At 35.8% G+C, this 25,242-nt stretch overlaps 1 protein-coding gene across 1 annotated transcript; it reads left to right on the top strand.

The window, feature by feature from the left end:
- Nucleotides 1-2,842: 2,842 nt before the first annotated feature.
- Nucleotides 2,843-23,607, top strand: LOC137641082 (uncharacterized). Its single transcript, XM_068373528.1, has 2 exons — nt 2,843-2,896; nt 22,966-23,607. Exons 1-2 carry the CDS (start codon nt 2,843-2,845, stop codon nt 23,605-23,607), a joined length of 696 nt encoding a protein of 231 aa, XP_068229629.1.
- The last annotated feature ends 1,635 nt before the right edge of the window (nt 23,608-25,242 follow it).

The raw sequence follows: 25,242 nt of genomic DNA, 5'->3' as shown, positions 1-25,242 counted from the left end.
ATTGTTATGTTGTGACGTGGAGGGGATTCAATTTTGAAAGTCCTAGGTCAAAGGTCAAGGTCTAGAAATAAACTGCTGTGGCGGGGGTCACAGTTTTACTCATTGAGTAGTGAAACTTTCAGGGATTAGTTGTTATGTTAAGACGTGGAAGTGGTTTGGTTTTGAAAGTCCTAGGTCAAAGGTCAAGGTTGTAAAATAAGCTTCCGTGGTGGAGGTCTGCGCTCTACTGAGTGCCCTTCTAGTTTAGGTTTATTTTCTATTCACTTGTATTTATTCTATATTTTAGAGTTTTTTTTTCGTCTCAACATTTAAATGATCAGAAATTTCTCCTGGTAAAACGTTTGAGATTTGTGTGTACGGTACTTTTTGTTTTGATTTCATCTGTCAATTGATAAATATTTTGATTATATTATTTTTTATCAAATTGTTTGTGTTATTTTTTATGATATATTACGAGGGTATTTACCGTCCATTCTTCTTCTTTGCTGCATCTTTTCGCACTTTTATGTGGGGTCGATGTTTTTGGTCAGCTTTCTCCATCTACCTCTGTCCCACACCTCATCACCGGTTAATCCCTTTGATCGTAGGTCATCCTTGATACAGTCCATCCACTTTCGCCTTGGTCTCCCTCTCCTCATTGCAAAGTGCTATTAATGGTAGTGACTGTCGTCTGCTGATTAAGTAGCTTTTGTGGGGGAGGGATGGCGATGTGTTTTTTTTTTTTTTTTTTTTTTTTTATTGTGTCCAAAATTGTCATTTTCTACTTATTTGAGAAATTTTCGTTGAATCCTTTATAGTTATCCGCTATTAAGGGATAATTTTTGTTATTTTGTTGTAAATTTTAGATTTTGCCAATCCACGTATGGTCGAAACATTACATGAAATTTGTTTTCACGGTGGGGGGGGGGGGTGTTTGGATTTTTGGTCACTAGTGTTTTTGTCGGATGAAAATTTCAATTCTGCTGAATACGTTTAATATGTTTATTTAATCTTTAATTACCATTTTCCCCCACACCGATTTCAAGTCAAACTACCACTCGTTATTTAGAGGTGCAGGAGTCCCCTTATAAATGAACTATTCTCGTTGATTAAGTTTAATCTGTGGAGTATCCCCTCTCAATTTATATGAATTGAATAATTTTTTTGGTTAATATTTTGTGTATTGACTTACATTTTGATAAGTGATCAAAACTGCCATTATGCTGCTTAGTGTATGCCATCGTTGTCTGTATCAAATTTGGAATTTTAATATCCATAGTGTTCATATTGAAGTGATACTGTTTTTTTTTAGTTTATTTTCATGTGCAATCTGAGAGAGAGAGAGAGAGAGAGAGAGAGAGAGAGAGAGAGATTCTATCCCTTAGCTTACCTTATTTTGTAATATACATGTATAAATATATTTATATATATATATATATATGTATGTATGTATGTATATATATATATATATATATATATGTATATGTATATGTATATATATATATATATATATATTAAAGCAGCGATGTCAGGTTAACTTTGATTCAGATACTCAAGTACTAGATTAGAATTACTTAACATATATCTTGGTAGTGCTAAGTTGACATTGCATCTTTATTCGTTCGGAGAAGTATCTAGAACTTATTGACTATATTTTTTTTTATATAGCCTGTATATGCATTAGAAATTTAGTGATGGTTTAACTGCTGGTAAATTCTCGACTTAATTCTCTTTTATTTTGTGTAAGAGCTGCGTTTTATAGTGTTCGTACCAAGATCTTGAAAATGTCTTGGTTTGTACCTACGCTGTATTCTTTTGAACTAAAATTCATTTGATCACAACCAAGAAGGTCGTGGTGGAAAGTGTTCCTATTTGTTGTGTCCTGATTGGTAACGTCTCTGTCTGGTGTTTGCCAGACGGGGGTTCGAGTCCCGCTCAGACTCGTTAGTGCCATTAGTGTCTGCAACCTTACCATCCTTGTGAGCTAAGGTTGGAGGGTTTGGGGGAGCTTATAGGTCTACCTGCTGAGTCATTAGCAGCCACTGCCTGGCCGTCCCTGGTCCTAGCTTGGGCGCTGATCATATAATATATGGTCAGTCTCTAGGGCATTGTCCTGATTACTAAGGCACCATCACTGTCCCTTGCCTCTGCCATTCATGAGCGACCTTTAAACCTTCAATTGTTCCCTTTGGCTCTAGTTGACATAAAGGAACTTTTTCAGTATATGCATGATATTGATTTTTCAAGAATCCAATTTAGTTACGACAGGTCGATGTGATTAGGTATCTGCTTTTACCATAATTCGTTAGAGATGATGCTAACGACTTCGTAATTGAAAAAAAAGGGGGTCAGGGTAGAATTTGAAAATGTCTTCAAGTTCGTGTATTTGAATTTGTCCCCATTATACATTCCTCAACACCTCACCTTTCTGGGGTTGCATTCATATTTCAGATAAGTTGTGGATCTTACTGTGGTGTCAAGTATAGTACAGTGCCAGTATCTTTATTTTAAAAGTTTTATTTTTTTTTCGTAGAAATGATAAATGGTCATCTTTTTTTCGTAGGTTTTAATCCCAAGACAGTTTTGTCAAATGCTTCAGAAATTTTAATGTGATTTGAAAGACATCCATACTTGTTTTGAAGCAATATTTATGATCCATGGACAAAATAGTTTATTTTGATTGCTTATCCTTCTGTTTTGGTTTATTTCCTTGTTTCCTTTCCTCACTGGGCTATTTTTCACTGTTAGAGCCCTGGGGCATATAGCATCTTGCTTTTCCGACCAGTATTATAGCCTAGCTTGTAATAATAATAATAATAATAATAACAGAAATCTCTTGTTTCGAACCTAGTTTGCCTTAACGATGACCCAGAGTCAAGTATTTCAAGCGACGCTTAAACCTGAATTTAGCCGAACGGTAGGTAGAGTTTAAAGTCCGCTCATGAATGGCAGGGACAAGGGACATTGCATTGTTCTATCGAGCACCACAATACCCTAGAGACTGACCATATATAAATATGGATAAATATTAACACAACATCGTGTTCAAATAGAAATAAATTTCTACCTCATACTTGGGATCGAACGCTAGCCCCTTCTAATGAAAGGCCAGGTCGAAACCAACCATGCCACGAGAGCCCATAAAAGGAAATCTGAGCCTGACACTAATCTAGCTGTCCGAGGATTTACCTGGTGAGACATCAGTCTCTTTACCAGCGAGTTTTACCCGATTTCCCCGGGCCACCACATATGATCAGCGCCCAAGCCCCCTCTCCACCCAAGCTAGGACCATGGAGGGCCAGGCAATGGGTGCTGATGACTCTTAGATCTATAAGCTTCCCCTTACCCCTCCAACCTTAGCTCACAAGGATTGTGAGGTAGCAGTGATCAAAGGAACCAACGAGTTAGAGCGGGACTCTAACCCCAGTCTGGCGTTCACCAGTCAGGGACGTTACCACATATTCAGATAGCGTTGGAACTTCCCTGGAATGTTGCTTAGTAGTTGATATGTTTCTTGTTTAACTGTAGGTCTTGTTTTGAACCAAAGTGCCAGATTAATTTCTTAAACTATTCAGCGTCAGTCTCACGTAAAACACTGCACCAGAGGTTACTGAGGCCCTATTTCCATAAAGTTATAATCTACGAATCAGTTGCGTCCTGTAAATGTTGCCTTTTTCATAGTGATGTTTTTGAATGACCCAACTCTAGTTGCTGGCCATGATGAAGATTTTTTATGAGCTGTATTGCGAAGGGGTCGATATGTAAATAAGATGGTTTTATTTATTGTTTCTCCTTTACCATTGTCGATGATGACACCTTATTTGTTTAAAATTTTTCTGAGATACATAATGAACCCCAGCTTTTGATGGTTGACTTGCTTTGACAAATTGCGTGACTAGCCAAGGCCTTATAGAATCTTGTTTGAGAGAAGTATTTATTTTCATTTAATCTTAACGTTTTCTTGATCGCCCTCTTGAGTTTTAACATAGATGTTCCAGGTTAGGATTAGAAGGTGTCTGGTTTCAGTTCCAATTTCATCAGAATACAGTAGATGCTCTCCAGAACGTCAGCCATGCAAGCCCAAACCCCCACTGTGTTGTCCAACCACAACTCACGGTCCCGGGCGGGGATCGATCTGCTGCCATGCAAATGCTAGGCGAACACGTTGTCACTGTGTGCATTTTCTGCTGAATTCGGATATGTTCTAATCCTCCATCTGACCAACTGTTCCTCATCTCTTCTCATCACATGGCCAAACCACCTTAGTCTTAACGGTTCTTTTCTCATTACATGACCAAAACCACCATATCACTTTGGCCATGATTTTTCATGATTCTTTAGTCACACGTTTAAAATTATATTTGCTTCGTTGCAGTCCATACACACCTGTCATATGTTTTGCCTTTATTTACCTAATAATGTACGCGGGCCGTCAAAAATGGCAGCTAAATATTTAGATTTATAGATATGCACACACACGCAACCCCCTTCTCACCTTGGTATGAGTACTCCCTTTATCCCTTATTCGAGGGATGGGGAACTGAGCATGACAGGAAAGAAGTTGTATATATATATATATATATATATAGCCAGACACTTGCTCCTCATTATAAAGGGTAGGTTATCCTGAAATCTTTTCCACGTCGTTCAGAGTCTTTCAACTCGTAAGGCCTTGTCAATACCTGCTAAATCACCCAGTCTGTCACCACCGTAACAATAATATTTTCTCTTTCAATACGTGCCCGTCCTCCTCAACGTGGTATCTCACACCCTAATTCGAGTATAATTAGGAATTCTTGGACACACTTGTTCACCTCCACTTTTCCACAACACAAAGCCACGCTATTGATATTGTTTTTATCATTTGCGTCCCTCTCAGTTATCTGTAATATTTGATTTCCAATCCTCAACTCTTCATTTCATTATTATTATTATTATTATTATTATTATTATTATTATTATTATTATTATTAATAATAGCCAAGCTACAACCCCAGTTGGAAAAGCAAGATGCTATAAGCCCAAGGGCTCCAATAGGGAAAAATAGCCCAGTGAAGAAAGGAAATAAGGAAATAGATAAATGATGAGAATAAATTAACAATATATCATTCTAAAAACAGTAACAGCGTCAAAAACAGATATGTCATTTATTAAACTATAAAAAGACTCATGTCAGCCTGGTCAATATAAGAACATTAACTCCAACTTTGAACTTTTGAAGGCCTACTGATTCAACCACCCGATTAGGAAGATTATTCCACAACTTGGTAACAGCTGGAATAAAACTTATAGAATACTGTGTAGTTTCCTTTGTACCTTCCATTATTGCGATGATGAATAGCGAAATACCTAGGGTGAGTTGATTAACAATATAAGCTGTCTATCGTAACTGATAACGCCATTTAAAATTTAAAATTTCGCTGTTGATGATGAATGTAGTATGATGATTTGTAATGCTCCCCGCTGTCTGTGTGCCTTGTTATGGCCTACTATGCTGATCTGAACCTAGATATATTACCAAGTTAGATAAGGTAGAGGATGACACCCCCCCCCCTCCCCCCTTCCTCGATGACTTGCTGGCGTGTCGATGCTGGTTTTTAAGAATGAAGTGCTGTGTGATCCAACTCCAGGGTAGTGATCACCGCCGTCCTCCAGAAAAGTCTAGAAAATTCCGGGTTACTTAAGGAAATTTTTATTATTTTAAAGGATTAACTTATGTAAAAAGCTAGAAATGATAAAATTTTGGAAGGTCAATGTCAAAGGTCAAGCAAAATGTCCAATTCACGTAATTATTCATAAGTTTGGACATTGCTGTCACAGAGACTTCAAACTTGATTCATGTTTGAGTTTATGAAAATCCACGTCAATTAATATAAGTTAATATCAAAGGTCAAGGTCGAGAAAAACGTTGAAAAATAAGCTGCAGCAGCAGAGGTCTGCGCTCTACTGAGTGCCCCTCTATTTGTTATAGCAAAGAATATGTGAAGAACGCATTTGTGTATATACCGTACTGTATACCCTCTTATACGCTATGCGTATGGCGAGCGTAAGTGCTAAATACGATGTGCATATCCTTACAGTCGAAAGTTCCTATTAATTATCCGTCCTCGAAGAAAAGGAAACTGGGTTAAACCGCAAAACCCAACGGATAATTTGTCCGTTCCTCCACAGGATGGCTTTGGGATCTCGTGTCGAGTGGTCTTTAAGCAAAAAACACTTCCTCGCTTTTCACTGGAAAGTGTTTTCTGCTCATACATTCTTCATGGAAGTGCTTCATTAGTTTCTTTTGCTTTAATTCTCCTAGTTTTTTTTCTTTTGAGTATTATAGGGAAGTAAGTTATTTTGTAGCTTCTCAATGTTTTCGAAAAAAAAGATATTTTTCTTTTTTTTTTATTATACTTATTTTAGCTAGAAACAAGGTTTGTTTTTTGGCATTGAAGTTACCTTCATACGTTCATAATCTTATATATATATATATATATATATATATGATAGATAGATAGATAGACTGGGGTAAAAGTCCCTCTCAAACTCTTTAATTCCTTTGGTCACCGCAACTTCACCATCCTTGTGAGCTAAGATTGGGTGTTTGGGAGATCCTATGGGTCTATCTGCTGATTCATGAGCAGTCATTGCCTGGCCCTCCTTGATCGTAGCTTGGGTGCTGATCATATGTATACAATATGACCAGTCTCTTGCGCATTGTCCTGCATGATAGGGTAATGTCACTGTCCCTTGCCTCTGCTATTCATGAGCGGTGGGAGTAGAGGGGTCTTGGTTGCTGATGCATACAGTATGACCAGTCTGTAGGGCATTGTCCCTTGCCTCTGCCATTCATTAGCGGCCTTTAAACTGTCCTCACTGCCTTATGCTTTTGCGTCGCACTTCGGTCTAGTTTTACAAATCCCTCTGAGGAATATAATTACCTGGGCAATTATACAACTGATGTTGGTCGATTGCCTGGAGCATTTCTGACAATGTCATGCAGGATACCATGGACTTGAGGGTAGAAGCTACCTTTAGATTGGGCTCTAATGGGCTGTCAAGGGGCCAATGCACATGAGAGACATAAAGAAGTGGAGGAGGGGGGTGTGGGTGGGGGGGGGAGTCAGAGGGAGAATTTTTCCACCATCCTTCTCATTGTAATAATACAGCTGTGCGACCTTCAAGATCCACCTTCCCACGATTGGCTTCGAATCACTACTCTCTCTCTCTCTCTCTCTCTCTCTCTCTCTCTCTCTCCAGCGGATGTAGTAAACAGTAACACGGTAAACGAGTTCAAGAATAAGTTAGACAAGATCATAAAAAGCCTAAAACGTTCAAACCAAATCGATCTACCTTAGAGCAAATAGTCTCCCCGGATGGACTGAAAAGTCTTTTGAGACATCGAAAATCTCTCTCTCTCTCTCTCTCTCTCTCTCTCTCTCTCTCCAACGGATGTAGTAAACAGTAACACGGTAACGAGTTCAAGATTAAGTTAGACAAGATCATAAAAACACTTTAAACGTTTAAACCAAATCCTTCTACCCAAGAGCAAATGGAGTCTCCCTGGATGGATTGAAAAGTCTTTGAGACATCCAAAATCCTTGTAACACTCTCTCTCTCTCTCTCTCTCTCTCTCTCTCTCTCTCTCTCGGGGGTTTTTATGATATAAATAATATTTATTTCTTTATTTTTACTATTATTGTTTTCCACTGACGACTTTATTTTTGTCTTTCAGTAAGTTGAAGGACGTTAGTTTTCTTACTGCTAATATTATTTATCATTATGTTGCGAATATATTTTCGCATCGTAAAAGTGGAAGTGGTTATTTTTACTTAATTTAGAAGTAGCTGTGTCATGATGTTTGTCCCTCTTATATGTATTGCATTGTAATGGTTTCCGGTTTGAATCAAGTCGATGATATGCTGCGTGTGGAGTGTCCCAACTATTTGGATTTTTGGTTTTGTTGATCGTATGAACTGATGGCTTCTGGGTGATGTTATTTTTATTTATGTTGCTATCTTATTCATTTTCGATTTTTCTATTATTTCTTTCGATGATGATTATTTGAGTAGTAATTGATTATGTTTATTTGTTTCCGTCTTATTCATTTTCGATTTTTTATGATTATTTTTTTCTATGATTGTTTAAATAGTACTGCTTATGTTTCTACCTTATTTATTTTCGAATATTCTATTATTATTATTATTATTATTATTATTATTATTATTATTATTATTGTTATTATTGTTATTATTTCTATGATGATTATATAAACAGTATTGATTATGCTTATGTTTCTACCTTATTTATTTTCGAATTTTCTATTATTATTATTGTTATTATTATTATTATTTCTATGATGACTGTTTAAAAAGTTATTGATTATGCTTATGTTTCTACTTTATTTATTTTCGAATTTGCTATTATTATTATAAATATATTTTCTCTGATGATTCTTTGAATAGTATTGCTATTCAAAATATGCCCAAACACTTTTAGAACCAGATAAAAAAAGATCTTTACCAAAAAGAAAATTGCAGTGAGTAGGCAAATACACAAAACTTTAAATAGAGGCTAAGGAAAGATAATTTTCTCCCCCCCCCCCTTCTCAAAAAGGAAACTCATATATTTTTTTTTTTTCATCTTCCCATGAGATTTGAACCTGAGGTACATTTTGTCATGTCTACTTTTTTTTATTTATTTTTTGTTATTTTACTTCGATAGACTGTTGTTGTGTGGGACACTTTAATTTTTTTGCTTCGATGAACTGTTGTTGTGGGGAACATTTTTTTTTTTATTTCGATAGACTGTTGTAGTTGGGAACAATTTTTTTTTACTTCGATAGACTATTGGTGTTTGGAACGATTTTTATTCTACCTTGATAGACTTGTAGTGTGGAACAATTTTTATTCTACTTCGATAGACATTTTTAGTGTGGAACAATTTTTATTCTACTTCGATAGACATTTGTAGTGTGGAACAATTTTTATTCTACTTCGATAAACATTTGTAGTGTGGAACAATTTTTATTCCTTGATAGACATTTGTAGTGTGGAACAATTTTTATTCTACTTCGATAGACATTTGTAGTGTGGAACAATTTGTATTCTACCTTGATAGACTTGTAGTGTGGAACAATTTTTATTCTACTTCGATAGACATTTGTAGTGTGGAACAATTTTTATTCTACTTCGATAAACATTTGTAGTGTGGAACAATTTTTATTCCTTGATAGACATTTGTAGTGTGGAACAATTTTTATTCCTTGATAGACATTTGTAGTGTGGAACAATTTTTATTCTACTTCGATAGACATTTGTAGTGTGGAACAATTTTTATTCTACTTCCGTAGACATTTGTAGTGTGGAACAATTTTTATTCCTTGATAGACATTTGTAGTGTGGAACAATTTTTATTCTACTTCGATAGACTTTTGTAGTGTGGAGCAATTTTTATTCTACTTCCGTAGACATTTGTAGTGTGGAACAATTTTTATTCTTCGATAGACATTTGTAGTGTGGAACAATTTTTATTCTACTTCGATAGACTGTTGTTGTGTGGAACAATATACACATTCCTTGACTTTGCAAAGGATGCGTTGACGGAAAAATATATAATAAAAGTGACACGAGACCATGGAAGTGAAGTACTTGGAATACTCCTTGACCAACTCAATAGCAAGCACGGAAGTATTGAGTAAAAGATCGCGTTTGGTACTAAATGCCACTGACCATTTCCCATTCAGAGTAAGGTAAATACTATTTACCTTCAATCCCTCATACCTTTACCTCAACTCCTACCACTGTGCGAGTCCTACGTTCAGATTTACGTTCAGTTTTACGACCCTTCCATAATCGTCCTTGCTCTCCCTTCTCAATACCCTCCCCCCTCCCTTCTCACCCTTCTCCACCTTCCTCCCCACCTCCCTCCGCAAGTTTCCTTCCCACAATTCTCTCTTTCCTCTTGGTTTCATGGCATTATCACACCTCCTTTAATCCATTTTACTTGTCCCCCTCGAACCTCATTGTGGAGGACTTTTCCTTTTGTCGTTCCCCACCCCTTTTTCTTTGCCTCCCATGGCCGATTGTCCTTTCTCTCTCTCTCTCTCTCTCTCTCTCTCTCTCTCTCTCTAAAAAAGGTGAGACCCAAGCAATGATAATGTGTAAATAAGAAGGAGAGAGAGAGAGAGAGAGAGAGAGAGAGAGAGAGAGAGAATTAGACCACGGTTCAATGGCCTTTCAAGATGGTGTTTGTTGAATTGTGAAAATCGACCGCAGGTAGAATTGAGTGAAGGTATTAGAGGTTTGTGGTATATAGGGTTGGAGGGAACGGTACGAAGGGCCAATGGAAACTAGGGCATGGGATAAATATTAGCCTGGGAAATTAAATTAATTATATATATATATATATATATAGTATATATATATTATGTATATATACATAGATATACATATATAATATATATATATATTATATATATATATATATATATATGTAATATATATATATATATATATATTATATATATTATATATATATATATATATATGTCTATCCTATTTCACCAGTCGTTCTTGAGCTTTTAAATTAATGTTTCTCCATTCATCATCTACTTCACGCTTCATATTTTTCAGACATGTAGGGCTGGGTCTTCCAACTCTTCTAGTGTCTTGTTGAGCCCAGCTGAAAGTTTGGTGTACTAATCTCTTGTGGAGTGCGAAGAGCATGCCTAAACCATCTTCATCTACCCCTCACTCTGGTTTCATCCACGTATTGTCTCGAGTAATCTCTCATCATGTCTTGCCATTGTACTCCCAGTATTCTTCTGATGGCTTTGTTCTCAAATCTACAAAATCTGTTGGATATTGTTTCATGGTTATACCACGACTCGTGTCCATACAGTAACACCGATCTCAGTAATCTGATATATAGCCGGATTTCATATGTAATTTCACTCAGGCGATTTGATTTCCATATTTTACTTAACTTAGCCAATGTCTGATGTGCTTTTTTTTAGTCTTTTATTAAACTCTAATTCTAAAAACTTTATATTAGTGATCATTGTTCATAAATATTTAAATGATTCTACCTCATTAATCCTTTCTCCTAATGATGTTTCATCTTCCATTGCATATTCCATTCTCATCATATTTGCCTTTCTTCTGTTTATCTAGAGTTCGACTCTTCTGTTTATCTCGAGTTCAATGTCGTGTGATATTTCATGCATTCGGGCATGCAAGTTTTGCAAGTCCTGTGGTGTTCTGTAAGAAGGACAGCGTCATGTACGTACTCTAGGTGAGCTAATTTCCTGTTACCAATCCAGTCCAATCCATTTCCACCATCCCCAACTCTTCTAGGCATTAAAAAATCCCTATATATTCATATAAGACACACACACACACACACACACACACATATATATATATATATATATATGTATATATATCAGGTTTGCATGTTGACGTATATTTGCAACCGTCCAATAATAAAATGCTGGAATATATAGGAATTGAAAATTATTTTCACATAAAAATTTTCTAATTACAGTTTTTTATTGAGGTATCGGCCTTGTGGTCACTATTTATGAGATTTTTCAATAGAATTAAGTATTTTAACTTTTTTTTTGTAAATAATTTCAAGTTTGGAGAAAATTTCAGTTTAAAAATTTATATTTATCATGAGTTCCAATATAATTCATTCCAATTATTTCAGAGTATTACTTACACGTTGGGTATAACATTTAGAGGTTGTCTCATACCAAGGTCTCATACATTCACGCAAGTTACTCCTACTCTTTAAGAGCATTACCAATACTCGGAGGTTGTTAGACTCGAGATTAGGTTTTTTGTAAACACTTCTTTATCCGCTGAATTCTGTTCCCTTCCGTTCGCTCTCGTAGATAAAAACACACGCACTGATTTAGGCTTACTTGGCGTTTCGCTCTACCTGGCTAGAATGGGTTTAAGTCTTTCTCGTTTAAGTTCCTTTTTTCCCCGTCTTTCCTTTTGTATCTTTTCACGTTTTTATTACGACGCTTTTCCCTTGCTGTAACTGCTGTTTGTGTGTTCATGATTGGAGGTTTCCCCAGCTTTTATTTAGTAGAGTTTGGTGAAAAGGTGAGAGGGATTAAGGCCAGGATTTTTCAACCAGAGGTTACTGAGATTGGTGTCAAAATAAGACCAATTTCTCCTGAGAGAGAGAGAGAGAGAGAGAGAGAGAGAGAGAGAGAGACTGTGTAGAGAGATATTGTATGTATATATGTATATATATATATATATATAATATATATATATATATATATATATAGAGAGAGAGAGAGAGAGAGAGAGAGAGAGAGATATTGATTTTCATGATGAACAAAAAAAGTTGCCATTATAATTTATATCTATTCATGGTGTAACATCAAGTGGATGATAACTGATGGGAGAATCAATTTATTAATTATTACTTTGTTCTAAAAATAGTTTTTGAGTTATGATGTCTTTTGGTGGAAGTTTATTGAAATATTTTTTCCCAAATGTACAAATTTTGGTGTATGACAAAAAATTATAATATTTGATACGTCTGCACATTTTTTTTGTTAAGTCTGTTTGTCAATTGAAATAATTTTGTTTCATCACATTTAATATTGATGTTGTGTTGTTTTGTTGCTGTTATTGTTTTCAATGTTATTCATAATTACCTTCGCCAAGAAGGTTATGTTTTCAAGTCGGTTCATTTATTTGTCTGTGGACAGTATTACGTCAAAACTACTCAACGGATTTTGACGAAATTTTCACCACAGATAGATCTTAGGTCATGGATTACCCCATTAAATTTCGGAGATGCTCTGGATCTGGATTTTATAGTCCATTTCTTTTAGCGAGGCATATTTGCACCGGCTCGCAGCGGTGCCCTTTTGGCTCGGGAAAGTTTCCTGATCACTGATTAGTTGGACATAATAATTCTAACCAATCAGCCATCAGGAAACTTTTCCGAGCTAAATTAGCACCGTTGCGAGTCGGTGCAAATCTGCCTCGCTAAAAGAAATGGACTATAGTTCATAATGTGTTTATCCAGATCATCTCCAAAATTTAATGGGGTCGTCCATGACCTAAGATCCAGCGTGGTGAAAATTTCCTCAAAATTCTGTTGTGTTTGCCACTCAGTTTTTAAAAAAGATGTGAATGATAAAAATGATAAAAGGTGAGTGATTTAGTAAAATTAACATTGAAAATATATATTACAACTTAAACGTCTCAGCAGGTTTAAGTAGTAGTTAGGATAAGTGTTAAGTATGGGATTTCAGCAATGGAATATGCCACAAAATGTTATAATCACACACCGTCCTAAGTTTATCAACTCCGCGCGTAACAAGTAAAGAACTTATGTTATCGTAAATAGAAGTATTCCCTTTATATAATAGATAGGTTTTGATATATTTATTAAAATAAAATTAAAAATAAATTATATATTTATCAAAATAAAAAAAAATAAAATTTGGTATTTATCAAAATAAAAAAAATCAAATTTTGGTATTTATCAAAATAAAACAATCAAATTTTGATATTTATCAAAATAAAAATAATCAAATTTTGATATTTATCAAAATAAAAAAATCAAATTTTGATATTTATCAAAATAAAAATAATCAAATTTTGATATTTATCAAAATAAAAAAATCAAATTTTGATTTTTATCAAAATAAAAAAAACGAAATTTTGATATTTACCAAAATAAAAAAAATCAAATTTTGATATTTATCAAAATAAAAAAAATCAAATTTTGATATTTATCAAAATAAAAAAAATTCTTCATGTATATATCAAAATTTGAAAAAAAAAAAATAAATGGAAATTTATCAAAATAAAAAAATCAATCTTTTACTTTGGTTATTTTGTTTCCATTCTCCTCTGATGCTTTTACTCGTGTTTCCGGTGTCTGCATCCTTTGCAGTTTTACCACTTTAGATATTGATTTTTTTCAATATTTTTTTCCGTTTTTATATATATTTTTCATAGAATATTTTCCCCAGCCTTGACATCACTTCGTGGAGTATATACAGACATGCAGTGTATCTATACTTGTAATTCATACACACACGGATGTATTTGTCATTTTATCTGCTTGTGTATACAAGTGTGTATATACTGTATATTTGTGTATGTATATAGTATTTATACATATGTAGATATATGTATGTATATTTATACACATATATATGTATATATATGTATACACATATATATGTATATATTATTATTATTATTATCATTAATATTATTACTGGCTAAGCTACAACCTTAGTTGGAAAAGTAGGATGCTATAAGCCCAAACCTCCAACAGGGAAAATAGCCCAGTGTGTATTTGGGCAAAGGGAAAATGTACCATAACCAGAGAAGAGTATCCAATGTAGTACTGTCTGGCCAGTTAAAAGACCTCTTAACTCTTTAGCGGTAGTGTCTCAACGGGTGGCTGGTGCCTTGGCCAACCTAGTACCTACACACACACACACACACACACATATATATATATATATATATACATACATATATACATATACACACACACACGCGTGTGTGTAAGTGTATGTTTATATATGTTAATAGTATGAAAGAGCTAATACTTAACACCATGAGAAACGACGTTCCATAGCAGTTGCGAATCGATAAAATTTGTCAATTACATATTTACCTTAATGACATCATAAAGAAGGACCCTTAGCCAGAGTGGTTCCCCGTGTTTAGCAGTTATTTAATGTTTATCAACAAATAACTATTTAAAAGACGCCAGCAAATGATAATGATGATGAGAATGTCCTTGGAAACATGGTCATGATTGGTGCTTGCTGCTTAATTCGCAAAGGTGTGATTATTATTATTATTATTATTATTATTATTATTATTATTATTATTATTATTATTATTATTATTATTATTATTACTAGCTAAGCTATAATCCTAGTTGGAAAAGCAAGGTGCTATAAGCCCAAGGGCTCCAACAGGGTAAAATAGCCCAGTAAGGAAAGGAAAAATGAAATAAATCAACTACAAGAGAAGAGAGGGAGTATTATTATTATTATTATTATTATTATTATTATTATTATTATTTTTATTATTATTATTATTGTTATCATCATCAATACTAGCTAAGCTATAACCCTAGTTGGAAAAGCTTGATGCTGTAAGCCAAAGGGCTTCAGCTGGGAGAAATATACCCCAATGAGGAAATAGATAAACAATATGAGAAGCAATTAAAATGTGTGTATATATATATATATATATATATATATACAGTAACAACATTAAAACAGATATTTCTTATATAAACTATAAAAAACATGTTAGAAGAGGCTACAATTTAAGTGATTATCGTGATCGTGGTGAAATTGTCATACAACTTTGGTTTAGTCCAATGGAAATTAAAGCTTAGATTAGATTTTATTGACAAAACAACATACAAATCATACATTGGTACATAAGAATTTTATACAAATATTTTGTCCAACATACAGCTGATATTTAAAAGCTAACCTTCATATACAATTTTTAATCCATGCCATAAAGGAATTCGCTAGAATGAGGATAATGATTATATATTTAATTTAGAAATGTGACACATCTTAAATCCTACTAGAAATTGTGCTTAAAATCTTCCATTCGTCTAAATCGCCACAGTAAAGTGTTGTCGCTCTGAGCCTAACCTTCGTCAGTGCTCGTGCCAAAACCAAGACCCAGTTTACATATATTTTTAGATCACTTAAAGGTTCTCGGCATATCGGTCTTACAAGAGCCCCCCCCCCCCCCTCCTGGGCCTCCCTATTTCCTCTCTCTCTCTGTTCTGTCTCCCTCTTCATGCCCCCAATGTAGACACCCACCTGGTAAAAAGGGGCGGGGGTGGAGAGCTTCACAGATTCCTTGTCTAGGTGATGTAGGAGCTGCATTTTTACCTCAGCCAATGAAGTTTGGAGGAGGTTATGCTTTCGCCCCTTTTCGCCCGTTTGTTTGTGTGTGAACAGATTCCTGTCCACAATTTTATTCATAGAGTAGTGAAACTTTCAGGGATTAATTATGTTGAGACGTTAAAGTAATGTTGAGTCTTAGGTCAAAGGTCAAGGTCGAGCAAAAGGCCGAGAAATAAGTGGCCATGGCGGTCACAATTTTACTCATAGAGTAGTGAAAATTTTGGAGAATAATTGTAATGTTGAGACGTGGTAGTGATTCAATTGTGAAAGTCTTAGGTCATAGGTCAAGGTCAAGGTTGAGCAAAAATCCGATCGCACTAACTCTAATGCAAGCTAGTTTCGAGAAATAAGCTGGCTTGGCGGAGGTCGGCGCTCTCAGAGTGCTTTTGTAGTTACTTCTGCAAAGCTTCTAGAATTCGCATGGGTGATAGATGAATGTTTAGGATAAATGTGATGAAATGGAGGTAGAATCAAAGGATTAATAGTACACGTGCTTCGCCTAATACATTTTGGGAAATCATTCCGAAGCATTGAGAGCGTGTGTGATGCACAGAAGTGTGTCTTCGTCTTACTCAAGTCATGTATCGGATTTCACGTGTATGAGTGGGCTGAGTGATGTTTGCAGGTGGAGTGGTGTATATATGTATGTATATATAATATATATATATATATATATATCATGTACGTACGTATGTATGTTTGTGGGTATATGATAATGTGGGATATATGTATGTATGTATATATATATATATATATACAGTATATATATATATATATATACTGTATATATATATATGTGTATATATATATATATATATGTTGTATATATAAAGGTCTAAAGGTTTAAAGGTCGCTCATGAATGGCAGAGGCAAGGGACAGTGACATTGCCCCAGCAATCAGGACAATGCCCTAGAGACTGACCATATATACATATAATCAGCACCCAAGCTTCCTCTCCACCCAAGCTAGGACCAGGGAGGGCCAGGCAGTGGCTGCTGATGACTCAGCAGATAGACATGTAGGCTCCCCCCCCCCACCTTAGGTCACAAGGACGGTGATTCTGTGAGAATGAAAATCCTCTGGCTCAAGGGGTGTTCTCTTTAATCACAGTGTTATTCTTTGTTTCCTCCTGAGATAGTCTTTATTCTATATCATTCTTTCTTTTCCCTCGGCTGTGCTAGGCTTTGGAACTTGCGTTCTATTTTCCTTTCCCTCTTGCAAGTGTTAGGTAAAGCCAAGGTTTGCCTTGTTCCGTCTGCATAGTATTATTATTATTATTATTATTATTATTATTATTATTATTATTACAGTATTATTATTATTATTATTATTATTATTGTTATATTATATATTATACTATATGCATATACAAGAAGCTTTTTTTTTTCTAGAACAAACCACATGTGAATAAATGATATGAAATATAATGGGCCGAGAATACTGCCTTTGGGTACACCAAATATTACTTTCCTATAGTCACTATGGTGCCCATTAACAACTACTCTTTGGAATTCTTTAAGGATGCCGAGAAAAGCCTTACGGACTCCCATCTGTTCAAGTTTGAAAATGAAGTGCTCCATGATCATCACATAACGTGGTCGTAGGCAGCACTAAAATCAATGCCAATCATAAGAATTTCCTAGCCACAGTCAAGGACTTTTGTATATCATTGGAAATTGTGAGAAGGATATCACATTATCCAAGGCCTTTAGGCCTTAGTAAATTCCAAACTCCAAACTAGTGAATAGGTGATTACCTTCAGCTTATTTAGACGTTTTGTTAAAAGACTTTAAAAAACTTGGATCTACGTCTCCATAAGCGTGAAGGTCCAATAATAGTGTTTTAATTTCAAGAGACCAAAAATCTAAACTCATTAGTTTAGCATCAGGAAAACAGGACTCGAGAAGATTGAATTTCTCGGTACTCTACTTACTATCTAACACATCCAAAGGGTTTTACCGTTTCCTCTGGACAGTGAGTGACAGAGCCATCTGGTTCAAGGAAAGGAGGAACTCTTTAAGTCTTCACTAAAGAGTTAAGATTTAAATGTGACCCACCAATCATGCTCCTGGGTTGTGCCTGAAAGGGTCGCTTTTACAGTCAAATTTTATTCTTTTTCAATTGAAGCATAAACTCTCTGAGCAACAGGTCTTAGCTTATTATATATATAGTTATTCCAAGTTAAATTTGATATATCAATTTTCCAAAGGTAAGCCTTCATTTTCTCCAAACAACAGATATAATCAATATTCAGTTGTGACTAATTCAAATACAAAATATCTATCTATCTATCTATCTATATATATATATGTAATGTCGCTTTCTGAGTGGGGTTACCTTTTGCGGTGAAAGGCTTTGTGCTTCACCGTGATCAGAAAAGCTCTACTAATCAGGATCACTGGCCAAACCCCGGACCTGAAAAACACATGTCTGAGGCCTTTGTCCTGCTGTGAACTAGAAACGTCTCTGTGTTTGACTGAAACATATAGTTTTGCTATAGTGCCTTAATTAGCAGTCATATATCTCTCTCAAGAGTATTTATTATTGTCAAAGATTTCTTTATTTGTGTCACACTTCTGATGTTTCTTGAACACAGGAAAAGTTAATTATTTCATGGCAGTTTGATCATTTCAGCAAGGAAGAGGTTAAGTACAATCTTTGATATAATTGAGACTTTATAATGGAAGGAGTTACATTTATAGAGAGGAAAACTTTTAAATTATTATTTTAGACGGTTTTTTATGTTTATAGGTTGATATATTAAGTATTTATTTGTTTTATAAAAATCCTCCTTTGCTTCGTATCAAGAACCTAAATTAAAGATATTTATTTTCCATGTTATTGTTCACCCTCTTCCATATTGCTCCTTTCTCCTCAATTCATCCTACTCCCCCCAATTAATCCTACTTCCCCCCAATTCATCCGCCTTCTCCAATTCATCCTACTTCCCCAATTCATCCGCCTTCTCCAATTCATCCTACTTCCCCCAATTCATCCGCCTTCTCCAATTCATCCTACTTTCCCCATTCCATCCTCCGTCCCCCAATTAATCCTACTTCCCCCAATTCATCCGCCTTCTCCAATTCATCCTACCTCCCCCAATTCATCCGCCTTCTCCAATTCATCCTACTTCCCCCAATTCATCCTCCTTCTCCAATTCATCCCCCTTTCCCCAATTCATCCACCCTTAACAATTCATCCTACTTCCCCCAATCCATCCGCCTTCTCCAATTCATCCTCCTTTCCCCAATTCATCCGCCCTTAACAATTCATCATCCTTCTCGCAATTCATCCTAATTCCCCCAATCCATCCGCCTTCTCCAATTCATCCTCCTTTCCCCAATTCATCCGCCCTTAACAATTCATCCTCCTTCTCGCAATTCATCCTACTTCCCCCAATCCATTCTCCTTCTCCAATTCATCCTCCTTTCCCCAATTCATCCTCCTTTCCCCAATTCATCCGCCCTTAACAATTCATCCTCCTTCTCGCAATTTATCCTACTTCCCCCAATCCATTCTCCTTCTCCAATTCATCCTACTCCCCCAATTCATCCGCCCTCTCCAATTCATCCTCCTCCTCGCAATTCATCCTACTTCCCCCAATCCATCCGCCTTCTCCAATTCATCCTCCTTTCCCCAATTCATCCGCCCTTAACAATTCATCCTCCTTCTCGCAATTCATCCTCCCCCAATCCATTCTCCTTCTCCAATTCATCCTACTTCCCCCAATTCATCCGCCTTCTCCAATTCATCCTCCTTCCCCCAATTCATCCTACTACCCTCAATTCATCCGCCTTCTCCAATTCATCCTACTACCCTCAATTCATCCGCCTTCTCCAATTCATCCTACTTCCCCCAATTCATCCTACTTCCTTCAATTCATCCGCCTTCTCCAATTCATCCTACTTCCCCCAATTCATCCTACTACCCTCAATTCATCCGCCTTCTCCAATTCATCCTACTACCCTCAATTCATCCGCCTTCTCCAATTCATCCTACTTCCCCCAATTCATCCTACTTCCTTCAATTCATCCGCCTTCTCCAATTCATCCTACTTCCCCCAATTCATCCTACTTCCTTCAATTCATCCGCCTTCTCCAATTCATCCTACTTCCCCCAATTCATCCTACTACCCTCAATTCATCCGCCTTCTCCAATTCATCCTACTACCCTCAATTCATCCGCCTTCTCCAATTCATCCTACTTCCCCCAATTCATCCTACTTCCCCCAATTCATCCGCCTTCTCCAATTCATCCTACTACCCTCAATTCATCCGCCTTCTCCAATTCATCCTACTACCCTCAATTCATCCGCCTTCTCCAATTCATCCTACTTCCCCCAATTCATCCTACTTCCTTCAATTCATCCGCCTTCTCCAATTCATCCGCCTTCTCCAATTCATCCGCCTTCCCCAATTCATCCGCCTTCCCCAATTCATCCTCCGTCCCCATCTCAAGTAACACAGTACAGACCCAATGTTTAATCTGACGTCATTTCGTGATTCAAAATCTCGGGTTCGTGAAAACTCCCCCTAAATTTATATTTTATTACCGCATCCAATAAAAGATAATTTCAGAATCATCCCTACATTAAACTGTTAACGTCGTCATATAAATTCCCCTTGAGTATCTTTAACACTGTCTCCCAGTATTCCCGTGAAACGGATACTCTTTTTATTGCAAACCCTTCTCCCTTGGGTGAAATCACGTTCTTGAAATCTCTGGTTACACGATCGTGTTGCCCCCTTTCCCCATCTCTTCCCCTCTCTTCCCCTCCCACTCCTCTCCCTCTCCCCCCCCCCCTCCCAAAGTGTATAGAGAAGCTACACCACAGCTGTCTCTTAGGTTGTTCGTCTACCAACAAATATATCTGCATTTAAAAGGTCTTGCGTTTGGCACTGTGCCATCGCCGGCCTCGACTTCAGGGTGCCTATACCGTCCTTTTGCTTTGCCTCGATTTCAGTACCTCGGTGCCCTGGTGTTAACGTGCCGACAAAGAGTGTCTTTTCTTGTTGGTCGTAATTATGGTTTTTCTTTTTTTCCTCTTGCTGGTTATTTTTCAATTTATTGTTTTTAAAGGAAAGAGGCCAAGTTACTTTATTATTACGATGTTTGGTTGAACTTGGGGTAGAAAAATTTTTTTGTAATCATAATAGATTTTTTTTTTTTTTAAATAGGTTATTTTATCATATTTATTCTCTTTGTTTACGCATACTTTGTTTTAAAGACAGTGTGATAATTATCGTTATTTACCCTCTTGTGTATTCAAGAAGAGAAGAAAAAAAAAAACTTGGGTGATTCCACACTTCACGTTTTCTGTTTTGTTTCTCTTCCCTTTTTTTTTAAGATTTGGTATTTTCCGCCGTAAACATTTTTTTTATTTCTTTTAGGAAGAATGGATGAAAAAAAGGAGTTGCCTCTGAAATTACTTTGTCATAGTCTTTTTCACGCTTTCTTGTGCTGTCTTTTCATTTTTGAGGGGCGAGAGACAAGTTTTATTGCACTTTCACCTGTCTTTTATACCTGTCTTTTTCCGTCAGCATTTGCCAAGGGCTTAATCAAGGTCTTGTGCTGTTATCAATTACTTTATCTGAAAGGAAATTCAGCGGGGTTTGAATAAGAATGTTTTTTGTTGATATGCTGTGCTGTGCAAATTTTAAATTGGTGGTTGTTTGTACTTTATATTAATTTTGAGGCGAAGCTAATTATACTTTTGTCTAATGAGCATTGTAGACTTTTGGACCCTTTATAGCCTTTATATATATATATATATATATATACACACATATATATACGCGAGCCGTTCGGTGTTTAGATTAAAAGGAAAAATCTTCGTGTTTTGGAACAAAGTTTGAAATGACTATATCAGATATGAAATATCATATGTAACCATATACTGTATACATTTTCTTCATAGGTGACATACACGTGATAGAGCCATGTGCTAACGTTATTGGCATTCCTGTGGTAATAAGGCTCATAAAAGAACTAAAGACATTTCTCCAGTGTCATATAGAATTGCTCTTTGTCGTTCTGTCGGGAAAGTAAATATGAACATGAAGTCGTTCCTGTCAGTTGGATGTCGTCGTTGTGTGCTGTAGGGATGTCAGACTTCATTTGGAATTGTAAGGAGATATTATTATTATGATTATTATTTTTTTTCATTTTTTGATAGTGTAATATGATACTCATACCATTTAAAATGTCTGTATTAAGAGATAGATCAAAATGACAAGAGTGTCCTTCTGTATGCATATTATTATTATTATTATTATTATTACCACTGTTCTTGTAAATATTCTATTTTAATTGTTAATTATTTTTCTTGTAATTTCCTTATATCCTTTCCTCACTGGGCTATTTTTCCTGTTGATATCCTCGGGCTTATAGCATCCAGCTTTTCCAACTAGGGTTGTAGCTTAGCAAGTAATGATAATAATAATGATAATAATAAATATAATAATCATGGTAATAATGATAATAATAATAATAATAATAATAATAATAATAATAATAATAGTGGCACCGTAGTAGTTTGGATAATATTCATTTATGAAAACTGAATAACCATTTGTAATATGATTTATTTTCAAAATTTATTAACGTACTGGAAGCTCGGTATCGTTGCAGACTCGGCAAATGTTAACACTGCCTCTTACTATATTCTACCTTCAGTCCATATTATGAATATTCATCTTGGAGCACTCTGCGAGTAGCCTTAATTCTCCGGAGCATTTTGGAATCCTCGGAAATTGTGAAGTGGAAATATGTGAGCGTAGAGATAGTAGGACAGTAGCCATATTGATCAAGAGTCCGTCTCTCTCTCTCTCTCTCTCTCTCTCTCTCTCTCTCTCTCTCAGTTTTAGGTGTTTCCGTTTGCTGAATGGCCTTCCAAGCCCCAACGCTGGTTCAGGTCTCTAAATTATGAATCCCCCCCCCCCTCTCTCTCTCTCTCTCTCTCTCTCTCTCTCTCTCTCTCTCTCTCATGAAAAAAGGGAGATGAAAGACAACAAAGAAATTGCTGACTAATTACCCGCTCATTTGATTCCCAATTAAGCTTTGTGGAGCCTCTGATGAATCCAAGGATTCCTACGTGTCAACGACACCGGGGAAAATAGCTCAGGAAAATGTAGGGATAAAATCTGAGAAAAATGTAGGGTCAAAATCTGAGGAAAATGTTGGGACAAAATCTGAGGAAAATGTTGGGACAAAATCTGAGGAAAATGTTGAGACAAAATCTGAGGAAAATGTTGGGACAAAATCTGAGGAAAATGTTGGGACAAAATCTGAGGAAAATGTAGGGACAAAATCTAAGGAAAATGTTGAGACAAAATCTGAGGAAAATGTTGGGACAAAATCTGAGGAAAATGTAGGGACAAAATCTGAGGAAAATGTTGGGACAAAATCTGAGGAAAAGGTAGGGACAGAATCTGAGGAAGATATAGGGACAGAATCTGAGGAAGATGTAGGGACAGAATCTGAGGAAGATGTAGGGACAAAATCTGAGGAAAATTTAAGGACAAAATCTGAGGAAAATGTAGGGATAGAATCTAAGGAAAATGTAGGGACAGAATCTGAGGAAGATGTAGGGACAAAATCTGAGGAAAATTTAAGGACAAAATCTGAGGAAAATGTAGGGATAGAATCTAAGGAAAATGTAGGGACAGAATCTGAGGAAGATGTAGGGACAGAATCTTAGACCGATTTATTTCGTGTTAATTTATTTTTACTACACATGGAGACGGTACTAGTACATAAAATAGAAATATAGTTGGTAGATGGTAAGGTAATGCATATTCTTGAGAGAGAGAGAGAGAGAGAGAGAGAGAGAGAGAGAGAGAGAGAAATATTCACTGTCTAGGATTGGAGTTATCTTGTTTTAGGGTACACTTGGACACGATTTTCTATTTATTTTTTCTATTTTTATAGTTTATGAAATGTGTAATTTAATGTTGTTACTCTTTTTAACATTTTATTTTGATTGTATTAATTCTATTTTAATGTATTCATTTCCTTGTTACCTTTCCGTACTGGGCTATTTCTTTCCCCAGTTGGAGCCCTTGGGTTTATAGCATATTGCTTTTCAAACTAGGGTTGTAGCTTAGCTTCTAATAATAATAATAATAATAATAATATTGATAATAATAATAACTGATCTCAGTATCATAGTAAACTGATGTTTGCTTGGACCCTGGAAGGTACAGTCTGCGTTTATCACGCTGATTTGGATTCCTCCATGCGTGTCGCCCCCCCCCCCCCCTTGTTTTATTTTGCCCATTTATGTGTGTGTCTGTGTTTAATTAACGAGATAATTCAACGTCTAGCGATATACGGATCTGAATGAATTTAGTTGAGCTCGTGTGTTGAGTGACCTCTTCTCTCTGGCATTATATTGGGTTCGTACTCATGTGAATTTGATAACCTTGAAACGGGAAAAGTTCTCGAGTTTAGCGTCAGGATGCCAGAAAACTTCAAATCAATCATTCATTCTCGAGTTTAGCGAGTGCAGGTGTTGAAGTATTTTTAGGGAGGTATATTTTTTAATATCCTTTAGTTTTTTACTTTCAAGTAACTACTGTACTCCCAAGTCTGGCATTTCACATACCATAATAGTTGATAGGGTCACTTTGTTCCTAAGTCTGGCATTTCACATACCTTGATAGTTGATTGGGTCATTTTGCTCCATATTATGGCATTTCACATGTCTTACCGTGGTGAAAAGGTTTGCGTATCGCCATGATCAGCAAATCTGTACTAGTCAGGGGCACCCATACTAGGTTGGTTTGCTGTTAGCGATCAGACGAAAATCTCCCACCATCACTGACCAGCGTGGGGATGAAAGATAGGCAAACCCCAGGCATGAATTGATATGTCTGAGACTTTTGTCCTTCAGTAGACTAAAAACAGCTGCAGTTGCTGTGTATATATATATATATATATATAGTGTGTGTGTGTGTGTGTGTGTGTATATATGTATATATATATATATATATATACTAATTATATATTAGTTTATTTTTATTTTACAATATCTTAACGAACCATTTTGTGACATTATTATTATTATTATTATTATTATTATTATTATTATTATTATTATTATTATTATTATTAGCCAAGCTTCAACCTTAGTTGGAAAAGCAAGATGCTATAAGGCCAAGGGCTCCAACAAGGGAAGAATCATGTCATGTTTAGGTATTCATTTAATATCTAAACGTGCAAATATTGCATTAAAGATTTTATGTAAACTCGTGGGGTTTTTTTATAATCTAAAGGGGTATCATAACCCAATATCTCATTTCCATATATTATTTTAAAGGACTTACATATAAGA

The sequence above is a fragment of the Palaemon carinicauda genome, chromosome 5, assembly GCF_036898095.1.
Source record: "Palaemon carinicauda isolate YSFRI2023 chromosome 5, ASM3689809v2, whole genome shotgun sequence".
NCBI classification, from domain to species: Eukaryota; Metazoa; Arthropoda; class Malacostraca; order Decapoda; family Palaemonidae; genus Palaemon; species Palaemon carinicauda.
This window is presented reverse-complemented; position numbering and strand designations above follow the sequence as displayed.

Coding starts and splice junctions, on each gene's coding strand:
- LOC137641082 (XM_068373528.1), top strand. CDS start 2,843: ATGACCCAGAGTCAAGTATTTCAAGCGACGCTTAAACCTGAATTTAGC. Junction 2,897..22,965: donor AACCTGAATTTAGCCGAACG/GTAGGTAGAGTT, acceptor TTCCCAATTAAG/CTTTGTGGAGCCTCTGATGA.